Source organism: Eurosta solidaginis, chromosome 3, assembly GCF_040869045.1.
Source record: "Eurosta solidaginis isolate ZX-2024a chromosome 3, ASM4086904v1, whole genome shotgun sequence".
NCBI lineage: Eukaryota > Metazoa > Arthropoda > Insecta > Diptera > Tephritidae > Eurosta > Eurosta solidaginis.
In genome coordinates this window covers 111,766,347-111,786,816 of record NC_090321.1, presented here as the reverse complement: position 1 = coordinate 111,786,816, position 20,470 = coordinate 111,766,347, and the positions used below count along the sequence as shown (strand labels likewise).

Genomic DNA, 20,470 nt, shown 5'->3' with positions numbered 1-20,470 from the left:
TACAAAAGGCTAGGTACATTCCCAAACATCAGAGTGCCGATATATTGCTATTTAAACGTTTTTGTATTCAATAATCGAATGTTAATGTGTTATGTGTGTAATGTTATGTGAATTTAAATTTTTTCTTGTCACACTTATGCTGCTAAAATCACAAAAATTTTATAGGCTGTCTTGTTTTGATTTCGAATTCAAAACACATTGCGAGCATTTTCTAATAGCAATATAGGAGTATTACATATATGTTTTTTATTTTAATGTTTATTAATTCATTTTATTTTGTAGCATACGAATTTTAATAATAGTACATAGTTTAATGGTTTATATTAATAGTAGTAGGTAGTTTAGATAAATTATTAAGTTCAATATAGTTATAGTTAGTTCAATTGATAACTTTCATTAAATTTGTACCGACTACTTTTTATACTAGCGCGCGCGTCCATCGAGATTGGGTGTCCGTTTTCAACTGTCCTTTTTGAATCGTTCGTTAGCTGTTCGTATCGTTTTGAAGTTGGCGTTGGTTAAGTTCGGAAACGTTTCGTCTAGTCTGTCCTAAAGTCTACGGGGTTGTATTTGCCTTAACCCTTCCTACATTCGGCTATCCTGACAGGGCATTCGACCCGAATGCTGGGTCCCACTTTTTCATGTTTTCGGCTATAGCATAGCTCCTTCGAGGCCCCTCAGTATCCCCAACTTTCTTAATCGAGTACCGTCCATGCTGAAACTTTTGTATTATTTTGTATGGTCCTAGAAAATTTTGCCTTAGCTTTAATCCGGACCCAAATTCAGTTCTTTTTATACCCACTAGTTCCCCTGGTGAATAAGTCGTTTCTTTTACCCGCTTCCTGTCGAAAGATTTATTATTTTGAATCCCGTTCCTCCTCCAATTCTTGCATGTTTTCTTCCTCTATAAGTTTTCGAATGTCAAATCGGATCACAAATACGATTTTTGTGAATATCTCGATCCATGCGCCACCTAGCGGCAATTTTTTTGCATAGGTCGATTTCTATTCTTGTATGTATTATTTCATTTCATTTATTTATTGACAGTATTAGCACAATAAGATCTTGTATGATCTTTTATAGTGCAACAATGGTTACATAATAATGAGTATAATTTTTTAAAACTTAAAACTTAAAAATGTATATATTATTCCATAAAGTAATAAAAGTAATAATATATAAGTTTCACAAGAATTGTGACAAGGACATTCAGCAACAATGATTGACTAGATTAATAAGTAGCTAAACTCAGATTCTAATTTGTATAAACTTTACCAAAGAAAGAAAATATAACATTCTTAAGGTTGCTTCTACTTAAGCTATTGCGAACCGAGTTGGGGATAGTTCCAAATGCGGATAGCATTGACAAAGAAAAGTCTTGCAGAGTTTAGATAATTATAGCTGGGCACGATCAAGTCATTTATGCGAGCAGATCTAGAGAATGTTAGCTTGTTATATAAATAAGTAGGCATTTTATCAGCAATCACACGACACAAAAATATACAGTTCCTTGCCTTAAGATACTCAGATATTTCACAACCCAAGAGACTCGTTCGCCACGCTGATATATGATCATACCTAGCCAACCCGAAGACATACCGCGTGATATGATTAAAGGCGACATCAATCTTATGTGCCGATTTTGAATCTAATTTGCTGTATATACAATCCGAATAGCAGATAATTGGTAGCATTAGTTGTATAGCAAGCCGCTTCCTAATTCCAAGTGGGGTGAAGGGGGCAGACATTCGTAGATTACGTAGAGTGTAATAAACTTTACTGATAACAGCGTTAATATGATCATCACAAGAGAGACTAGAGTTAATAACAACCCCCAGATTCCTTACTTAAGGCACTTATAATTGATATATAAAGCTGGTAGATTTGATGAGTTAATTTGCCTTTTAGATATAGGTAGCACATACGATTTATCACTATTAAGGGAAAGACAATTTTTTGCGCCCAAGACGAAATAGCTGACAAATCACTATTAAACTTGGCACAGAGTTCAGAAACTTGCGCATGTGTTCCAGACATATAAAGTTGAATATCATCTGCATAAGCATGCATTTGAGCATACCTGCAGGTGGTAAATATGTCATTAATAAATAGGCTAAATAACAACGGTCCAAGTATAGAACCTTGGGGGACACCATTTGATAACATCTTAAGACTAGAGACTTGCGATTCCACCTTCACTCGTTGCGCTCTACCACCCAAGTAACTCCTCATGAAACCTAAGGCAGAGTCCCCAAAACCAAAATAAGACTTTAGCTTCATGCACAACAACGTGTGGTTGAAAGAATCAAACGCTTTGGAAAAGTCGAGCAGACACAACATAGTTATCTTGTTACTATCATAGGGCGCACGAATATCATCCAAGATTTTGATTATTGCAGTTGAACAGCTATGCTTTGCTCTAAATCCAGACTTGAATGGGGTAAGTAGATTGATCTTGTCAATATAAGCAAGGATCTGTTCTGATAACAAGCTCTCAAAGGTCTTCGACAGCGTAGGAAGGATGCTTATCGGACGAAAATCACTTAGACGGCAGGCGGACTTATTTTTAGCTACAGGAAGGACAGATGCGATCTTCCAGACATCAGGAAAGCACGAGGTTGTGATGCAGTGGTTGATAATGTGGGTCAGGGCTGGAAGTATCTGTGGAAGAACAATTTTTATAAATTTTACAGGAATACCATCTTCACCAATAGCATTTGAGCGTACCTTATAAATGCATCTCACCACATCATGCTCCGACACAGCACGAAATTCAAATTTCTGGGAAAAATTCACAGGACAATGTATCGGGTGGGTGATTGGGACATTGGAAGAGGTAGCATAATTAACGAATACTGCATTCAGATCTTCAGAGTCGAGCGAGCAATCAGGATTGTCGAAGACTTTTCAAGTTACGCCACAACACATTATTAGGAAGTTCACAATTTAACATTTTTCGAAAGTATGCCTGCTTCTCATGTTTTATAGTAGCAGTAGCTACATTCCGTATATTCGTATATGAACGCCAGTTTATATCAGTGCGATTCCGTTTCCATACTGCATAGGCTTTGTTACGTCTACAGATTATGTCCCGAGCAGTTTTGTTGAACCATGGGCACGATCAAGATTTCCGCTGAACTGTGCGCATCGGTACATGAGCATTATAAAAAGATAACAATATATTATTTAAAAAGTTTAGCTTGTCATTTACCGATGGCAAGCTCCAGCAATAAGTCCAGTCTACCCTAGACATCTCAGTACTCAAATTGTTAAAATTGATCGGGCGATAGTCAGGAAAACTTGAAGGAACCGAAACTAAATTGCCATGATCAAAAGTAATGTCAAAGGAACAGAAAATTAAATCATGGTCAGACACAAACAAAATTTGGTCGAACTTTAAGACAGAAGACAAATCAGACACAATGAAATAATCTAGTAGACTAGGACAACAATTATTCCCATATCTAGTCGGTACAGAGGAATTTACTAAAGAAAGACCAGCACTAGACATGTCATCTAAAAGGCGGGAGCTATACATATCACGTGATAACATATTTACATTAAAATCACCACATACTATTATTTCATCATAATCAACAGCTACTACAGACAACGTATTAAAGAAATCATTTACACTAAAACATCTATTGGGATTGTACACACATGACAAGAGGACTTTAGACAGGGGACTAGACACCTGAACCAACAAGTACTCAGTTGTAACTCCGCCTGCATGGGATACCATGCTCGATTTAATGTGTTCCAAATATGAGCCAAATCGGACCACAAATCAAAAGAGATCAAAAAAGTTAGTACTGATTTTTTGCTATTTTCAAAATTTAAATCGAATTTTCTCAAAAACGGCTCGGTAGAAAAAGCTTAAATTTTGGGTTATGACTTAATTTGATCCATAAAATAAGAATCCACGAGAAAATCGTTTGTGCTTTGAATATTCAATTAAACTTGCTTCAGGCATACCGTGCAGACGAACTGCTCCGAATAATTTCCTCATTAAGCCAGTCTCTAACTTGATTTTCTACTATAACCTGATCTGAAATAGGCAGTCTCCTAGGTCTGCTATACACTGGTACTTCGTCTTTTAAAATTATTTTCATTTCTACCGGTGACGTTTGAAATGGTTTTGGTTCATATCTCTCTATAATTTTTGTGACTTTATCGCTATCTTCAACATTTAGATAGCATAGCTCATAGTTAGATTTCCTTTTGAATTCACCCTCTTCAGCTGACAGGCAAATTTGGTTAACTTCCTGTGTAAGCATACGGATGCTTTCATCGGCACTTTTATCTTTCACCACCACACTTTCTCCAGCTTTCGCCTTCTTATCTAAATCCCGTGACATAATTTACTCATCGCTTTTTTGCTCGGTAGATTTAAATTTAGCCTAGAATCTAGCACCTTTTTCACCTATAAATACATCGACAACTTTAAGTATATCGTTTCCAAGGACTGCGTTATGCAAAATGTCCTTCTCCCTAGCGACGTGAAATTTGATCTGCAGATGTATGCTATCGATTTCGACCTCTTTTGTAAAGCTACCTACCGTTGTGATCTTCATCCCTCCAATTCCCGTAAATTTCTTTGTCTCATTGGATAATTCAATGTCACGTAACAACATGAGTGTGTCATACCGTATTGTACACATACAACTACGTTGTTGATAGTAAACTCTTTGAAAACGCGATTACCTGACTCAGTTAAAGTTATCACTTCGTGATCGGAAGTCATATGCACTCCGTCCTTCCCTTTTTTCGCCACCTCTTTTTTCACCTCGTCTGGTTTCTTGGATTTACACTCTGTAGCTCTATGCCCAACTTTATTGCATTTAAAATATTTAAATCCTTTCAAGCTACAGCTTTTTGCAATATGCCCCTTCATTCCACACTTGAAACACGAGAGTTCATTTGAGGTTTGTTTACCTTCATGTGTCTTTCCCTCTCCTACGACCCCCTGTGAACTACCCTTCGAGAATGAAGGTTGAGATCTGGACAGCTTAATTTTTTCGTACACTTTCAAATGAACCTTTAACTCTTCCACCGCTTGAGCTTGGTATAAAACTTTTTTGTTTTGCCATGAATCCGGAATACCCCTAACAAAATAATCTATTAAACTTTCTTCGTCGAGATTAGTTCCATTTCCTATCTCTATAAGGGAGTACAAATATTCTCTTAAAGTTTCTGATGGCTTTTCCCGTCGGTTTCTTAGCATTTCATGAACCTCAATTGCTGACAACTTTTTTCCAAACTCTTTATTTAACGCAGTTTTCAACGATGGCCAATCACATATGTTCGATTGGCTTCTAACATATGCCCTGGCATCTCCCTTCAACAGTTGTTTTGCGTAAAAAAATGTTTGTAACTCATTCAAATTAAGAGTAAAAGCATTGTCCTCGAAATCTTTTACCCACTGTCCTATACCTGGATACCCTACACCGGTGAAATGTCCCATGCAATCTTCTATATCCGGCAAAGTGAAATGTGATGGTGGTACGGTCGGTACTCGCTGGGTGGTACCGCCCTTGTCTTCATATACAGACTCATTATGTTCGCCGTCGGATGCCACATTCTCGGATAGACCTAAATGTTGTAAAAGTCTGTCCTGTAATTCAGCTTTTCTTCCTACTGTGCTTAATCCACACTCTGTCAGTTTTTCCTTTAAACTGTCCACTGTCAACGTTAGCTATGTCCGCGCACCCATATTGAATTCAGTTATTACACAAAAAAACCAAAATTTCTTTAAAAAGATTGGATTAAGTATGACATTCTTATTCAAACTTTAATTCAGTTTCAATTTTCAACCCTTAAACGTTTATATGTTATTTAACCTCTGTTAAGCTCTTATTTTTAATTTTAAAATATTGTTGTGTAGTAGGTAACATCTACGTGGCACACACTGTACATAAAATATATGAGACAATGGATTTACATATGGTTGGCTATGTTGGTAAATAGCGAACATGCTATAGTTACAGTTTGAGCGCTCGCTCTTGCCTTGTAGCGCTATTGATCAACACGTTCGAGTATACGAATACATACATAATACATAAGTATGTGTTTCTCTACTCTAAATACATGTATACTCGTACATACTGCATTGCGGTTGAAGCTTGACACTCATGTACCTTGATATAGAATATGAATAGAAAATAAGACGGTTATGTTTCAAATAACTTCATGTATCTGGTATTTGCCATATAATATACACAGGAATATATGTATAGGCAGAACATACATAGCTTGTAAGCGACATTTTGTACAACAAGAGAATCAGAATAAAGTAAACCATTAAACTGAACGGTCGTCCTACAATTCAGAAGTAGGATTCGAAATCCACTCTGGTATTTAAATTAGTAAAAACGTGCGTCTTGTAGAGTAAATTGGTTAATGTTGGCTCAATTTTTTTTTACCGAAAACTGAAAGAAAACAAAAAATTGCAAGCTAACTGAAAAGTGAAAGAAAAAAGTGTGAAAATTGAAAGCTAACTGAAAAATTGAAAGTAAGAGTATCAAAGTCGAAAGACAACTGTAAATTTAAACGAAAGGTGAAAAAATTCGAAAGAAACTGAAAACAATAAAAATGGAAAAAATGGTGTGTGCCGAAAACTATAGTGTCGCGCAACTTCGAGCTTGGTCGCGAAAATTGTCGCTGCCAATCAGCGCGACGAAGAGCACCCTAGCTTTGCGTATAAGTGCAGTACCAGCAAGTGAACGTGGGGAATGTCCTACAGTGCGCGACGATGGTGTAGACGTACAAACAAACGTACAGATGTATGTACGTGATCAGCAGCAAGAAATTCATAACGAAGAAGCAAGCAATTTTCAAGGCGAAGATTATAATGACGACGGTGACAACGGTAGCAACAAAAACATACAAAGCGATGAAAAAGAAATACAACTTCTTATGCGCGAAATAAAACTGCTTGAGCGTGAAAACGATTTTCTTCGGCGCGTAGCAGACTACAATGGCAGAGCAGTTGGCGCAGCGGCGCAGAATTCATCAGAAGCAGCTTCGTTTAAAATTTCGAAGGAAATGCTGCTGAACGTTTTACCCGAGTTCGATGGGAAAACAAGCGTTGATGTGTGGCTGACCCAATTTGAAAATGTTGGTAATGCATATACATTGAGTGACAACGATAAACGCATGCTTTTGCTCAACAAATTAAAGGGCAAAGTATTGCAATGGATGTACTCCAAACCAAATTTTGTGACAGATAGTGTTGATACACTATTAGATGAGATGGAAGACATGTTCAAATCCAAAGACAGTAAACTACTCTTGCGGAAAAAATTTGAAGCACGAAAATGAAAAGTTGGAGAAGCATTTGTTGACTATTTTAACGAAAAAGTTATGATGTCAGTACCAATACAACTTAGCGAAGATGAGTTTGTTGAGTATGCCATTGACGGTATCGCAGACGAGCAATTACGTACGCAAGCTTATATGAAATGGTATTCCACCAGGGCACAATTGGTGCAGGCGTTTGCAAAAACTAAAATGAAAGGCGACAAGGCAACAACTACGACGGCACAGCGCGAAATCAGGTGCTACAATTGCAATTCGCGTGGACATTTTGCTGCAGAGTGTAAGAAGCCCAGAAGGGAAAAGGGCGCTTGCTACGCATGCGGAAGCACAGCTCATCGTGCAGTCGATTGCCCAGATAAGAAGAAGGTTGTACAACTGGTTGATGCAGATGAATATGAATGGGTAAAAAAATTCAATTTTATCATAAACAATTTTAACCATATACACTTTTATTTAGAATGCCTCATAGATTCCGGCAGCACGATCAGCTTAATAAGGAAGTATGCTGTTCAAAAAACTTTAACTTCAAGTTTCTTTCGCATAAAAATTTTAACTACTTTGGTTTAAATAAATCCAAGATACATACTTTTGGAAAATTTTGATGTACCGTTTTATTAAATAATAAACGTTTTGATATAAATTTTATTGTGGTCGCTGATGGGACAATGGGTTATGAGGCAGTTCTGGGAAGAGATTTTCTTGGAACATGTATGTATAAGCTAGTAAGAAAACCAATTCAAACTAATAATAGTTACATGGGAAAAAGTTTAGGTAAAGAAAATGTTAAAAGTATGTTGAATAAAAATGCGGTAAATTTAGAATGTTGTAAAAAGATTTGCGCTGATACAAATTTAAAAGAGACTAATTCAGATTTTAGAAAATGTACAAACGACAAAAAGCTTGCTGAAGAAAGTTATACAAAACAAAGTTCAAAAGAAAAAATAAAAAGTTTGTTAAATAATCAAAAGGATACGGAAAATTCAAAAAGTAAGGAAAAATTGGAAGTTGTTGATAAAACATCGCAAATTGAATTAAAATCAGACCGAAATAACAATGTAACAAAATTAGCAATAGAAAATTGCCAAATGCAAGGTTCAATTGATGCAGGTATAAAAAAGAGCAGGCAAGAGTGCAGCTGGCTAGATAGCTCTATTCTGAAAATTGAGTGCGATGGTTTGGAAAATCATTCAATAAAAATCGGTAGTAACCTAGGTCACGTGGACCAGCAAAAACTTTTGGAGTTATTTGAAAATACTTATCAGAAAACTGAACGCCCACTTGAACCACAGGTCAAGTGCGAGATGAGATTAGTTGTAGATAATGTTAAACCATTTAATTGTACACCGCGAAGATTGTCCTATACTGAAAAACAAAGTTTACAAAAACTCTCAGATGACTACTTAGAGATGGGTTTTATCAAACCCAGTGAGTCAGAGTTTGTGTCTCCCATCGTACTAGTGCGGAAATAGACAGGCGACAGTAGAATGTGTGTAGACTACCGAACCCTTAACAAGGTAACAACGAAAGATAATTATCCAATCCCCCTGATCGAAGATTTAATAGATAGATTAGCAGAAAAAGAATTTTTTACAAAGCTAGATTTGAAAAATGGTTTCTTTCATGTCTATATGCACTCTGACTCAGTCAAGTTTACTTCTTTCATCACTCCATTAGGGCAGTTCGAATTTTTGCGCATGCCTATCGGGCTTAAGAATGCGCCGTCAACGTTCCAACGTTTTGTGAATAAGATTTTTGCAGATATGGTAAAAGATAACAGATTGATAGTATACATGGACGATATTATGATAGCAACAAGAAGTATAAGTGAACATTTTGAGATTTTAACAGAAGTATTTAAACGTTTAGTGCAAAACAAATTAGAGTTGAGAGTAGACAAGTGTGAGTTTTTTCAAACGGACATAAAGTATTTAGGTTATACAATATCGAAAAGCGGAATAAAACCAGATGAAAAGGGTCTTGATGCTATTCGAAATTTCCCGGTGCCAACGAAGGTGCATTCAGTTCAAAGTTTTGTAGGAATATGCTCTTATTTTCGTAGATTCGTTAAAAATTTCTCAGTTATTGCTAAGCCATTGTATGATTTAACCAAAAAGATAGAAAATTTGAATTCGGGAACGAAGAATTGAAATGTTTCGAGACTCTCAAAGAAAAAGGTGGATGGGAAAATGCACCCAGTTTTTTATTTCTCCAAGCGCACAAGCGAAGCAGAGTCAAAGTACCATAGCTTTGAGCTAGAAACGCTTTCTATAGTATATGCTCTCAAACGTTTCCGAGTATATGTAAAGGGCCTCAAGTTTAAAATAATTACAGACCGCAATTCGTTGACATTAACCCTTAACAAAAAAGAATTAAATCCAAGAATAGCTAGGTGGGCTCTAGAGCTCCAGAACTACGACTATGTGTTAGAACATCGTCCGGGATCTCGGATGCAGCATGTAGATGCCCTTAGTAGGTGCAACAACATTTCTACTATTGAAACCAATACGTTTGAAGAAAACTTGATCATCTGCCAAGCAAAAGATACGCAGATAAAAACATTACGAGAAAAACTCGAAAAAAGCGATAACGGTTTGTTTGAAATGCGAAATGGGGTTATATATAGGAAAAAGAAAGTGGAGGTGTTGTTTTTTATGTTCCGGGTGAAATGGAAAGTCATGTCATGTTTAAATATCATGATGAGATGGGACATACCGGAGTTGATAAAACGTTTGACCTTATTTCAAAAACTTACTGGTTTCCCAAAATGAAGCAGAAAATAGCAACTCACATACAAAACTGCTTGAAATGTATAGTTTTCTCTTCAAAACGGGGACGCGAAGAAGGATTTTTGCATAGCATTCCAAAAGATGGTAGTCCGTTTGAAGTAGTACTTATCGACCATTTTGGACCAATAGATAACTCCCGCATAAAGAAACACATCCTGGTCATTATAGGTGCCCATACGAAATTTGTTAGGTTATACCCGACTAAAACGACAAGTACAAAAGAGGTTGTCATAGCTTTGAAAGACTACTTTCGTTCTTATAGCCGACCGAAATGCATAGTCTCAGATAGAGGTAGTTGTTTTACGTCAAACTAGTTCCAAAAATTTCTAGAGGAAGAAAACGTAAAGCACATAAAGATTTCCACAGGTTTGCCACAGGCTAATGGACAGGTTGAACGGGTGAACAGGACGTTAGGGCCAATGATTGCATAACTTACAGATTCCGAAAAGAACGTACAATGGGATAATGTATTAGATACAGTTGAATATGCCATTAACAATACAATAAACCGCACAATAAAGGAATGTCCCAGTGCGATGCTTTTCCGAGTAAAGCAGCGCGGAAAGGTAGAATATATATTTATGGAAACTTTAAAAGATAGTTTTGAAAATCCACCCTTAAAAAGTCACAAAGAGATTAAAGAAAAAGCGAAAGAATGCGAAAAGCTAGTGTAAGATTATAATAAACAGTATGTTGACAAGAAAAGACGAACCCCGACAGAATACAAAGAGGGCGATTATGTGGTAATAAAGAATTTCGATTCCTACGTAGGTACATTTAAAAAACTCATCCCAAAGTTCAAAGGTACTTACAAAATAGCAAAGGTCTTACGTAATGATAGGTATGTTCTGGAAGACGTGGAAGGGTTTCAACAGTCTAGAATACCATACAAAGGCGTGTGGGCAGTCGTAAATATCCGGCCGTGGTTCAAGGGGTGTTCAGACCAACATACTAGAGATCAGGTGATCTCAATTGTCAGGATGGCGGAATTGTAGTAGGTAACATCTAAGTGGCACACACTGTACATAAAATATATGAGACAATGGATTTACATATGGTTGGCTATGTTGGTAAATAGCGAACATGCTATAGTTACAGTTTGAGCGCTCGCTCTTGCCTTGTAGCGCTATTGATCAACACGTTCGAGTGTACGATTACATACATAATACATAAGTATGTGTTTCTCTACTCTAAATACATGTTACTCGTACATACTGCATTGCGGTTGAAGATTGACACTCATGTACTTTTATATAGAATATGAATAGAAAATAAGACGGTTATGTTTCAAATAATTTCATGTATCTGGTATTTGCCATATAATATACACAGGAATATATGTATAGGCAGAACACACGTAGCTTGTAAGCGACATTTTGTACAACAAGAGAATCAGAATAAAGTAAACCATTAAACTGAACGGTCGTCCTACAATTGTTTACTCGCATCAACGGTTTTATGATGTTTGCTTCTTTTAGCTTACAAATTTTCTTTTTAGAACTACTTTACCAAGACATCTGCCTCTTTCTTTATTTATTTGACTCGCTTCAACGAAACTTTATGTTAAGATATCTATTCACCTTCGCCTACTTATCAATTTATTTGGTTTAAAACAACTTATTACTCACTTCGTCTCTTTCTTTCATTTCTATCTTTATATTAACTTCGTTCGTTCTTTTCAACTTACTTTCGGGTTTCGTTCGACTTTGAGCTTTTGCTTGCATTCAGCTTCATTGTTTCTTCTTATAAATTTTTGGTTATTTTCGTTTTGATTTAAACTTTTATCAATTTCTCTCTTTTTTCTTAAATTTCTTTACTATTTTTCAACTTTTTGCAACTTTGCTTTTTGAAAACGTTTAAAGAAATGCTTGTTGGGATGTATGTATAAGTATACTTTTATACATGTATATTTGAATTTTTTTCATTTCAAAAATATGAATTCTTCGCTTTGTGTTTTTTTTTTCCTATTTATATAAATAATATTCTTTGAATGGCTGCAGTCCATGGTTAAATAATAAATACATCAAGCCTTTTATTGTATTTGTTGGCCTTTTCATTGTTTAATCGACTAAAGTGAGATTTTATAACAATTAGTATGCAGAAGTTGGGTAAAGGGTATAGTGACCCGATACTTTTTTTACACACGCTACTACAATTCACTAACACTAACAAAGCCCGCGCATGCGCAGAACATACATTTGCACAGTTTCAGCAAATAATGATTGACAGAAAATTTGCACATTAGGAAGATAGGAAGGTATTGATATAGAAGTATTATATATATGCTGCTGCCACTCTGCCTTCAATGATGCTGCTGCTTTTCTTTCGCTTTACCGATTGTTCTGTGATTCCCCTTTTTTAAATGTAAAGCTTGGCACTCTTTTCAACTTTTACGCGCATTTCAACTTTGAAAAGTTTTTGTTACTACGCAATTAGATGAACGCTGCAACCTGGGCCACTGAGGCTAACGTTCGTTTTAAATGTACGATGTGAACATATACACATAACCTCTAAATTTACTTGAGGCTACTTGCGGCACTATGGAGCACCCAAACACTGCGCTTTTTTTTCAATTTCGTTTGGCTATGCATGCATACATCTGTATATAGTATGTATTTTATGTTTTTCAATTTTATGTTTTAAGCACTATCAACTTTTACCATTTTTAGTTTTGCACAATGCAACTAATGTTTTAAAACAAATTTTATTCTTTTTTTCGTAGTAGCAACGTCAATACGTGAGCACATATGCACATCCACTCGTTCACATCACGGTTGAGCCCCCAAATTGTAGTGTTTTTATGTTTAATGTTTATTAACTCATTTTATTTTGTAGCATAAGAACTTTAATAATAGTACACAGTTTAAGTTCAATATAGCTACAGTTAGTTCACTGAAAGAAATGGTGCAGGTAAAATCAACAAATCCGTTCTGTTGTTCTTGACTTAGCGGAGATTCGTAGAAATTGATCGAATTATGGTTAATTCGACCGAGTTCTTTGTCAAGCGAACAAATTAGTTCAGTCATTTCAACAGAAGAGAAATTGTCGCTCTTAAGTTAACAAAATTTTGTAAAATTGACAGATTCCTAATCAATCTAACTGATTTTTCTGTTAACACAACTGATCTTACAGGTCATTTCAACAGCGAACAACAGTCAATGCATGAGCAAGTTTCAAAGAGAATTTTACGCTCACTGCGCTCTCTACTTTGTACTTATGACAATGGTGCTACTTGTTAAAAAAAAAAAACACCAAAATAAGAAAACCACCAAATCGAAAAAACACACGAACTGGGAAAACAACAAAAAACTAGTTTTTCAGTTATCAATACAAAAGAAAAAAACCCCTTTTTTGAATTTCAAAAAATTATGCGATACCGGACACCTATTTATCGGGTACACTTTTGCAACTTCTCCTCCAAGCGAAATGCAGAATTGAGCCCTCTTGATGCAAAAATTTTGTTTGAACGAACAGGATTTTTCCAAAATTAGTAACATTTTGTTCAAGTTTTTACGAATTTTCACTCACGCGAACGAATCTAATAAGATAATAAAAACATCCTTTTTAATGTTGATGTTTCCGACAGCATACAAGTTTGAGTTGTTTTGGAATCGTTTGATCGTGTAACGAGAATTAAACTTGCCGAATAATATGTAAAGTTACTTCAGGGGTGATTTACCTTCCCGCGATTTGATTCTTTACTTTTTTATAACTTATAAGTTCTCCATTTAAAATGTAATGTCAAACATTTATACTACAAGTTTTGTTCGAAACAATCACGTGTGGCAACTCTACATGCGAGAGAAGAAATTGAGAATGAGCTGCAGCTGAAAGAATTGAGAATCAGTTTCGTTACTATTATTTTCATTTCTATTTTAAAAGTAAAGTGACGCGCGGCGAAGTTCAAAACTATAAATTAAATAAATTATAAAAAATAAAATTTGGTGAAAACAAAGTAATAAAGTGTATAATGTTTAATTGTAAAGTTGGAATGAAGTTCTTGAAACCGACGCCAATGTGGTTTAACAAACGGTGCATGCCCTATTTTCGCTAGAGCATGTACTAACGCGTGCGTGAATATGTATGTAGCATACATGCATGGCGGCCACCGTGGTGTGATGGTAGCGTGCTCCGCCTACCACACCGTATGCCCTGGGTTCGCACACCGGGCAAAGCAACATCAAAATTTTAGAAATAAGGTTTTTCAATTAGAAGAAAATTTTTCTAAGCGGGGTGTTTGGCAAGCGCTACGGGTGTATTTCTGCCATGAAAAGCTCTCAGTGAAAACTTATCTGCCTTGCAGATGCCGTTCGGAGTCGGCATAAAACATGTAGGTCCCGTCCGGCCAATTTGTAGGGAAAATCAAGAGGAGCACGACGCAAATTGGAAGAGCAGCTCGGCCTTAGATCTCTTCGGAGGTTATCGCGCCTTACATTTATTTATTTATTTTTATATATACATATATGTATGTAGCAAGCATGCGTATTTATGTATTCACATATTTACGTATATCTATGGCAACATACTTTCGTACAAAGCTGCCGATGGTAATTCGAAACAAGTTTTGTTTTTTTGAATTCAGATTTAAGTTATTATTATTTTAATTAATATTACTAAATACCGCAATAACATCATTAGAAATGAAATGTACTTATGTGTAATTTATACAAATAAAAAAAAACTACCTATGTTTAAATATGTATATATTTATCCGGCATTTATTTTTTCCACAGGTGTTAATGTCATAGGTATGAAGAGAAAACTCTGTTGATGTAGAAGTTTACGCTATTAATCTAGAAAAAACAAAAATATCTGTTATTTCAATAGATTTCACTGTCAGTTTCATTTCGACAATAAACACTGTTAATTTAACAGTTTACGCTGGTTATTTCGAATGAACAGAAATCCCTTTCATATTAACAGTTTTGATTGGTATTCTTAGAGCGACAGTAATAATTGTTAATTTAACAAAACTATGGGTAAAGTATAATGAAACAACTTTTTTTTGTTTATTTGACTACTAAAACGGTCAATTACGAATCAACGATTTGTGCGCAGTTGATTCAACATCTTGTTGCGATGGATAAAAATTGACAGAAATTTCGGTTGAATTGCCCCGTATTTCGGTTGATTTTACCAGTGTTTTTCTTTCAGTGTTAAATTGATAACGTTCATTAAAGTTGTACCGACTACATTTTATACTAGCGCGCGTATCCATCGATATTGGGTGTACGTGTTCAACTTCCTTTTTGAATCGATCGTTAGCTGTTCGTATCGTTTTCTAGTTGGCGTTGGTTAAGTTCGGAAACGTTTCGTCTAGTCTGTCCTAAAGTCTACAGGGTTGTATTTGCCTTAACCCTTACTACATACATATTTACGCACTAGCATACGACATAGCAACACACACCGTAAAGCAGAAGTTGAAAGCATCGAGCAAAGCCAACGCAGCATTAGAATCAAGTGACAACGAACATACGTACAAACACCGAACATTTTTGAACATAAAGATGTTGCATGCGCGATTTTCAGTGGAAAGCAGCGGAGCTTCACAAAATTCTGTTAGGAAACTTCCACCACACCACAAACTTTCACACAATTGTTAACATAATTTAAGCACACAAAATACACTGATTGGAGTTTTAGAGAGTAAAAGTTAAACTTCTGAACAGATTAGCTGAATAAAAAGTGTACAAATAATTGTTAAATAAGAAATACAGACTGTTGTAGTTTAACACATTCTACTGTAGTGAGTGGTGAATGTGACCTACTAGAGTTTTGTGAAGGTTGCTTCACACTATTTTTCGCGCATGCAACATCTCTATCTACTTTAAAATTGTCTCTGCAAACACACAATAGTCAAATGCAATAGGTAAAGCGAAGGCTGGAAAACACGGCATGCGGGCAAATGTAAATAAATTGTGTTCAACGTGGAGTATTATGTGCATGGAAATTTATGGACCAAATATCCACCGGAATAACGGTTGTAATATATTGTTAATATTACTAAATGAAAATTGTTATTATAAAATAACCGTTTGCCTTCGTGCAAATTTAGTATATAAGGGCGACGAATTCGTATTGAAAGGCAGGGAGATTAGGAAACAGGCATATGAGTCGGTAGGCTTTATTACTACCGATCAAAAGCGCACCTGAAGGTATGTGACTTCATTTGTGCTTAGGATATATTCGTCTGGAGGTTTTGACTCCATTCGGCTGCAGGGATGATTGTTGTAAAAATGTTGGCGATAACAGTTTTTTGAAAAAAAAAAATATTTTTTGAGTTTTGGGGAGTGTTTTGGTCGAAAAATTTACCCTTTCGCCATTTTTTTTCGAAAATTATTTTTTGGGGTATGCGTAGTGGAACTCTTTTTTCCTAAGCCAAAATCCTCTCGAAAAATCGATGGCGCGATATCGGTTAATAAATCGACCCACTCCAATATTCATACAGATGAGGTACTAAGACATCTGGAAAGAAGTGGGAGTAGATCTTGTGTCACAAACTATAGAGGAATAGCCAAACTTTGTGCTATTCCAAAACTATTTGAATCGATTGTCACAAAGCAACTGGTTTTTACAGTATCTTCAGCAGCGGACCTGTCACAAAATGGCTTTTGCAAGGGTAAGTCCACTGTGTCCAACTAGCTGGAGTTCACAAACCTTGTATCCAATAACTTTAGGACGAACTGCGAAGTTGATATCATTTAAACTGATTTCAGTAAGGCGTTTGATAAAATTTCCCATTCCTTACTCCTGCTAAAACTCGATCGATTGGGTTTTTCCATCACGGCTTCTCTCTTGGGTTTCTTCGTACTTGGAAGGAAGAAAGCAAACCGTTGTGCTTAACAATTGCTTATCTGAATTCATCAGTGTATCTTCTGGAGGGGGAAATCCCAAAAAAAAAAAATAATAAATAAAATAAATGTATGGCGCGATAACCTCCGAAGAGATCTAAGGCCGAGCTTCTCTTCCAATTTGCGTCGTGCTCCTATTGATTTCCCCTACAAATCGGCCGGACGGGACCTACATGTTTTATGCCGACTCCGAACGGCATCTGCAAGGCAGATGACTTTTCACTGAGAGCTTTTCATGGCAGAAATACACCCGGAGCGCTTGCCAAACACTGCCGAGGGGCGACCCCGCTTAGAAAAATTGTCGTGTAATTGAAAAACCTTATTTCTGAAATTTTGATGTTGCTTTGCCCGGGGTGTGAACCCAGGGCATACGGTGTTGTAGGCGGAGCACGCTACCATCACACCACGGTGGCTGCCAAAAAAAAAAAATACCCAAACACAAAATCCCCAAAGAAAAAAAATAACCAAACACATAATCCCCAAAAACAAGATCCCCAAATTCAAAATCACCAAAATCAAAATCCCCAAACACAAAATCCCAGTGCTATGATAAACATCATGGTTCAACTATATACAGGTTGGCTCATCTGTAAAGCAACAAGATATGTCTGTTCAAATTGTCAAAATCTGTGTATTGGTGTTGGTGCGAATGGTATGGAATGGAAACATAAAACTTAACAGTTTTTGTATGTGTAAGTAAAATGTTGCCAATGTGTTCGTTTCATTTTTAGTTTGCCATCTCCTTTTGACAATCCCTTCGACCATGCAATGACATAACTAAAATCAGCTGATGAGATGAGCCAACCTGTACATAACTGAACCATGGATAAACATCATGACCGTGTAAAAAATAGCAATATCTCTTTCCCCTTTCATTCATATTTATGTATGTATAACTATATATTCACGTTTTGGCAATACATATTTTTACTTATCCATATAAAGGACTGCTAGTCGCTATAATTCGAACAAGCTAACAACGAAGCTGATACAAAAAGAGAAACGGGAATTTAAGCCATAAGCGAAGTTTCAAGTTTATCAATACTTATAGCTTGTTGCGCATTTCGCAGCCTATTTCAACATGTGGAAGTGGCGCAGCTGCTAGGCACAGCAACTAGCACGCAGAGGGCTGCAAGTAACTGAAATATTAAAAATATTAGTTTTTCTATTTTACTTTACTTTGGCTGTGTTTATCGACATTTTTTAAATATAGAGCCTGGATCTAAGCATAGAACCCGCGCCGGTTGCATGGTAGTCGAAAACTTTAGCCACTCGGCTATTACATCATATAAAATTCAATGGCAAAATAGCCAACACAATACCAGCAGACCCAATAGATGGAAATTATTGATTTCAGCTGCGTTGCTAATGAAAAAATATAACATAACATCTATTTAGGAAAAAAATATGATTATATGTACATAAATTGCAAAAAAAAAACTTGTACCGTTAAGTTATCAGCAATGAATTTACTAATTTTTAACTTACATTAATTTCTTAACATTGTTTACTATATAGTTTGGCAGTTTACTATATAGAAGGCAGTGGACTAGGCAGGCGAATGTCATAAAATGAAGGAATTCATGTTCGGAGTTTTTTCAAAATTTGTTCGAAATCCTGAATCACAAAAGGGAGTGTAGTTAAGTACGAAAATAAAAAATGTAGTTAGGCTTTGCTCCTTCTTTAGCAGGAGATTTTCATTTTAAAAATGTAATATACAAACCAATGTTCATTCTATAACTTTTTTAGCAGGTTTTCATTTTAAAAATGTAATGTATAAACCAATGTTCCTTCTATTACTCATTTTATCTATGGAGCTTCACATGCACTTTATAAAAACGAGCTTTTTATATTTACGAACTTATTCCTCAATGAAAACAAATGAAACACGTATTAATGTAAGCATTAATCATGTTTCTTACTTCTTAAATGTTCTTCTTAAATATTATAAATGTGTTAAAAGTAGCAGGGCTAAAATAATATTGACAAATCTGATATGTCAAACTAATTTTATATAATAAAAATGATTTCATAAATTGCATGCATTTTATACATATGCATTATATTTTAAATTTTCTCTAACTATTCGTTTTGTGCTGGCGGCCACCGTGGTGTGATGGTAGCGTGCTCCGCCTGCCACACCGTATGCCCTGGGTTCGCACCCCGGGCAAAGCAACATCAAAATTTTAGAAATAAGTTTTTTTCAATTAGAAGAAAATTTTTCTAAGCGGTGTCGCCCCTCGGCAGTGTTTGGCAAGCGCTCCGGGTGTATTTCTGCCATGAAAAGCTCTCAGTGAAAAGCCATCTGCCTTGCAGATGCCGTTCGGAGTCGGCATAAAACATGTAGGTCCCGTCCGGCCAATTTGTAGGGAAAATCAAGAGGAGCACGACGCAAATTGGAAGAGAAGCTCGGCCTTAGATCTCTTCGGAGGTTATCGCGCCTTACATTTATTTTATTTTTTTATTCGTTTTGTGCTGACTAAATTTTGCTTATGCATAACTTTCTTTGGCTATATAAGAACAATTCCAGGGCTGTTTTCACCATCTTCGGTGAACGCTAACAAACACTTTATTTGAAAGAAATCGTTCAGTCATTCTTCAAATAAGGGTTACTTTAAAATAACGGACGTTAAAAGTTCCCCTGTTAGGTTAGGTTGGGTGATAGCTTCCCTGATAGGGGAAGCTCACTTGGACAACATGAAGGTCCGTTGTGATACCACATAAAATAAACTAAAATAACGGTGACGTAGATATAACTACTTAGAGAATCGTTGGGTAGCAACGATAAAGTTCCGAATGATCCCGATCTCAACCTTGGATAGCTCCTCGGGAGATCCAAGTGAGTCGCGACCGAAATACTTTCGCCTAGTTCTGGCAAAAGCTAGGCAATCAAGCATAAAGTGATTTGGTGACTCCACCTCATCCCTCCATACAGCTGCAGCAGGATGGAGTTTCCAATATATTGAGACGTACCGCATGGATACCCATGGGACAGTGCCCTGTCACATGAGGAAAAATGAAATACAACTATTTTTATAACATGAAGATAGATAGAAAATTTATTGGGGATTGCACTGCGACAGTTGATCTATTGTGCCCTCATCAGATTGCGTCGCGTTCCAGGAGGATATGTTCCACCGTCTCTCCTGATCGATCACGAAATCGACATGAATACAAAATTATGTTTTTTATTTAGTTGAACGGCGATAGAAATTCTTATATTTTTCAAGAAATCCAGGAACCTTCAAGAAGAACCCTAAGTTTTTAATTATTTGTATTTTGCTTTGACGTTGGCGGTGCGTTGCTTATAGATTGAAGCAATTAAAGCGCCTGTGTTCAAAGTCAGATGTAGACGCAACGCAAGTGCCAAAACGACTCAAAAGTCACCTTAAGCTTAGCTGCTTCACGTGTAATTTATCATTATTAATTAAAAATGTTGTATCTCGTAAGAAGCTAAACTTAGGCAAGATACACACCATACAAAATATGGAATGCAGCTACGATTTTCTACGC

The 20,470-nt window shown here is 36.2% G+C and overlaps 2 protein-coding genes across 4 annotated transcripts in view; one reads left to right on the top strand and one right to left on the bottom strand.

Annotated features, from left to right (window-relative positions):
* The window catches only part of Ak2 (Adenylate kinase 2), a 165,586-nt gene that overhangs the window by 60,342 nt on the left and 84,774 nt on the right, over positions 1-20,470 (bottom strand). The window lies entirely within an intron of this gene.
* Positions 6,376-7,907, top strand: LOC137246599 (uncharacterized). 2 transcript variants are annotated; one of them, XM_067777663.1, is made up of 2 exons: positions 6,376-7,722; positions 7,778-7,907. In XM_067777663.1, exon 1 carries the CDS (start codon positions 6,595-6,597, stop codon positions 7,321-7,323), a length of 729 nt encoding a protein of 242 aa, XP_067633764.1. In that variant the 5' UTR covers positions 6,376-6,594; the 3' UTR covers positions 7,324-7,722; positions 7,778-7,907. The 2 variants fall into 2 exon arrangements, with proteins under 2 accessions (XP_067633764.1, XP_067633766.1); XM_067777665.1 differs by having other exon boundaries at positions 7,790-7,898.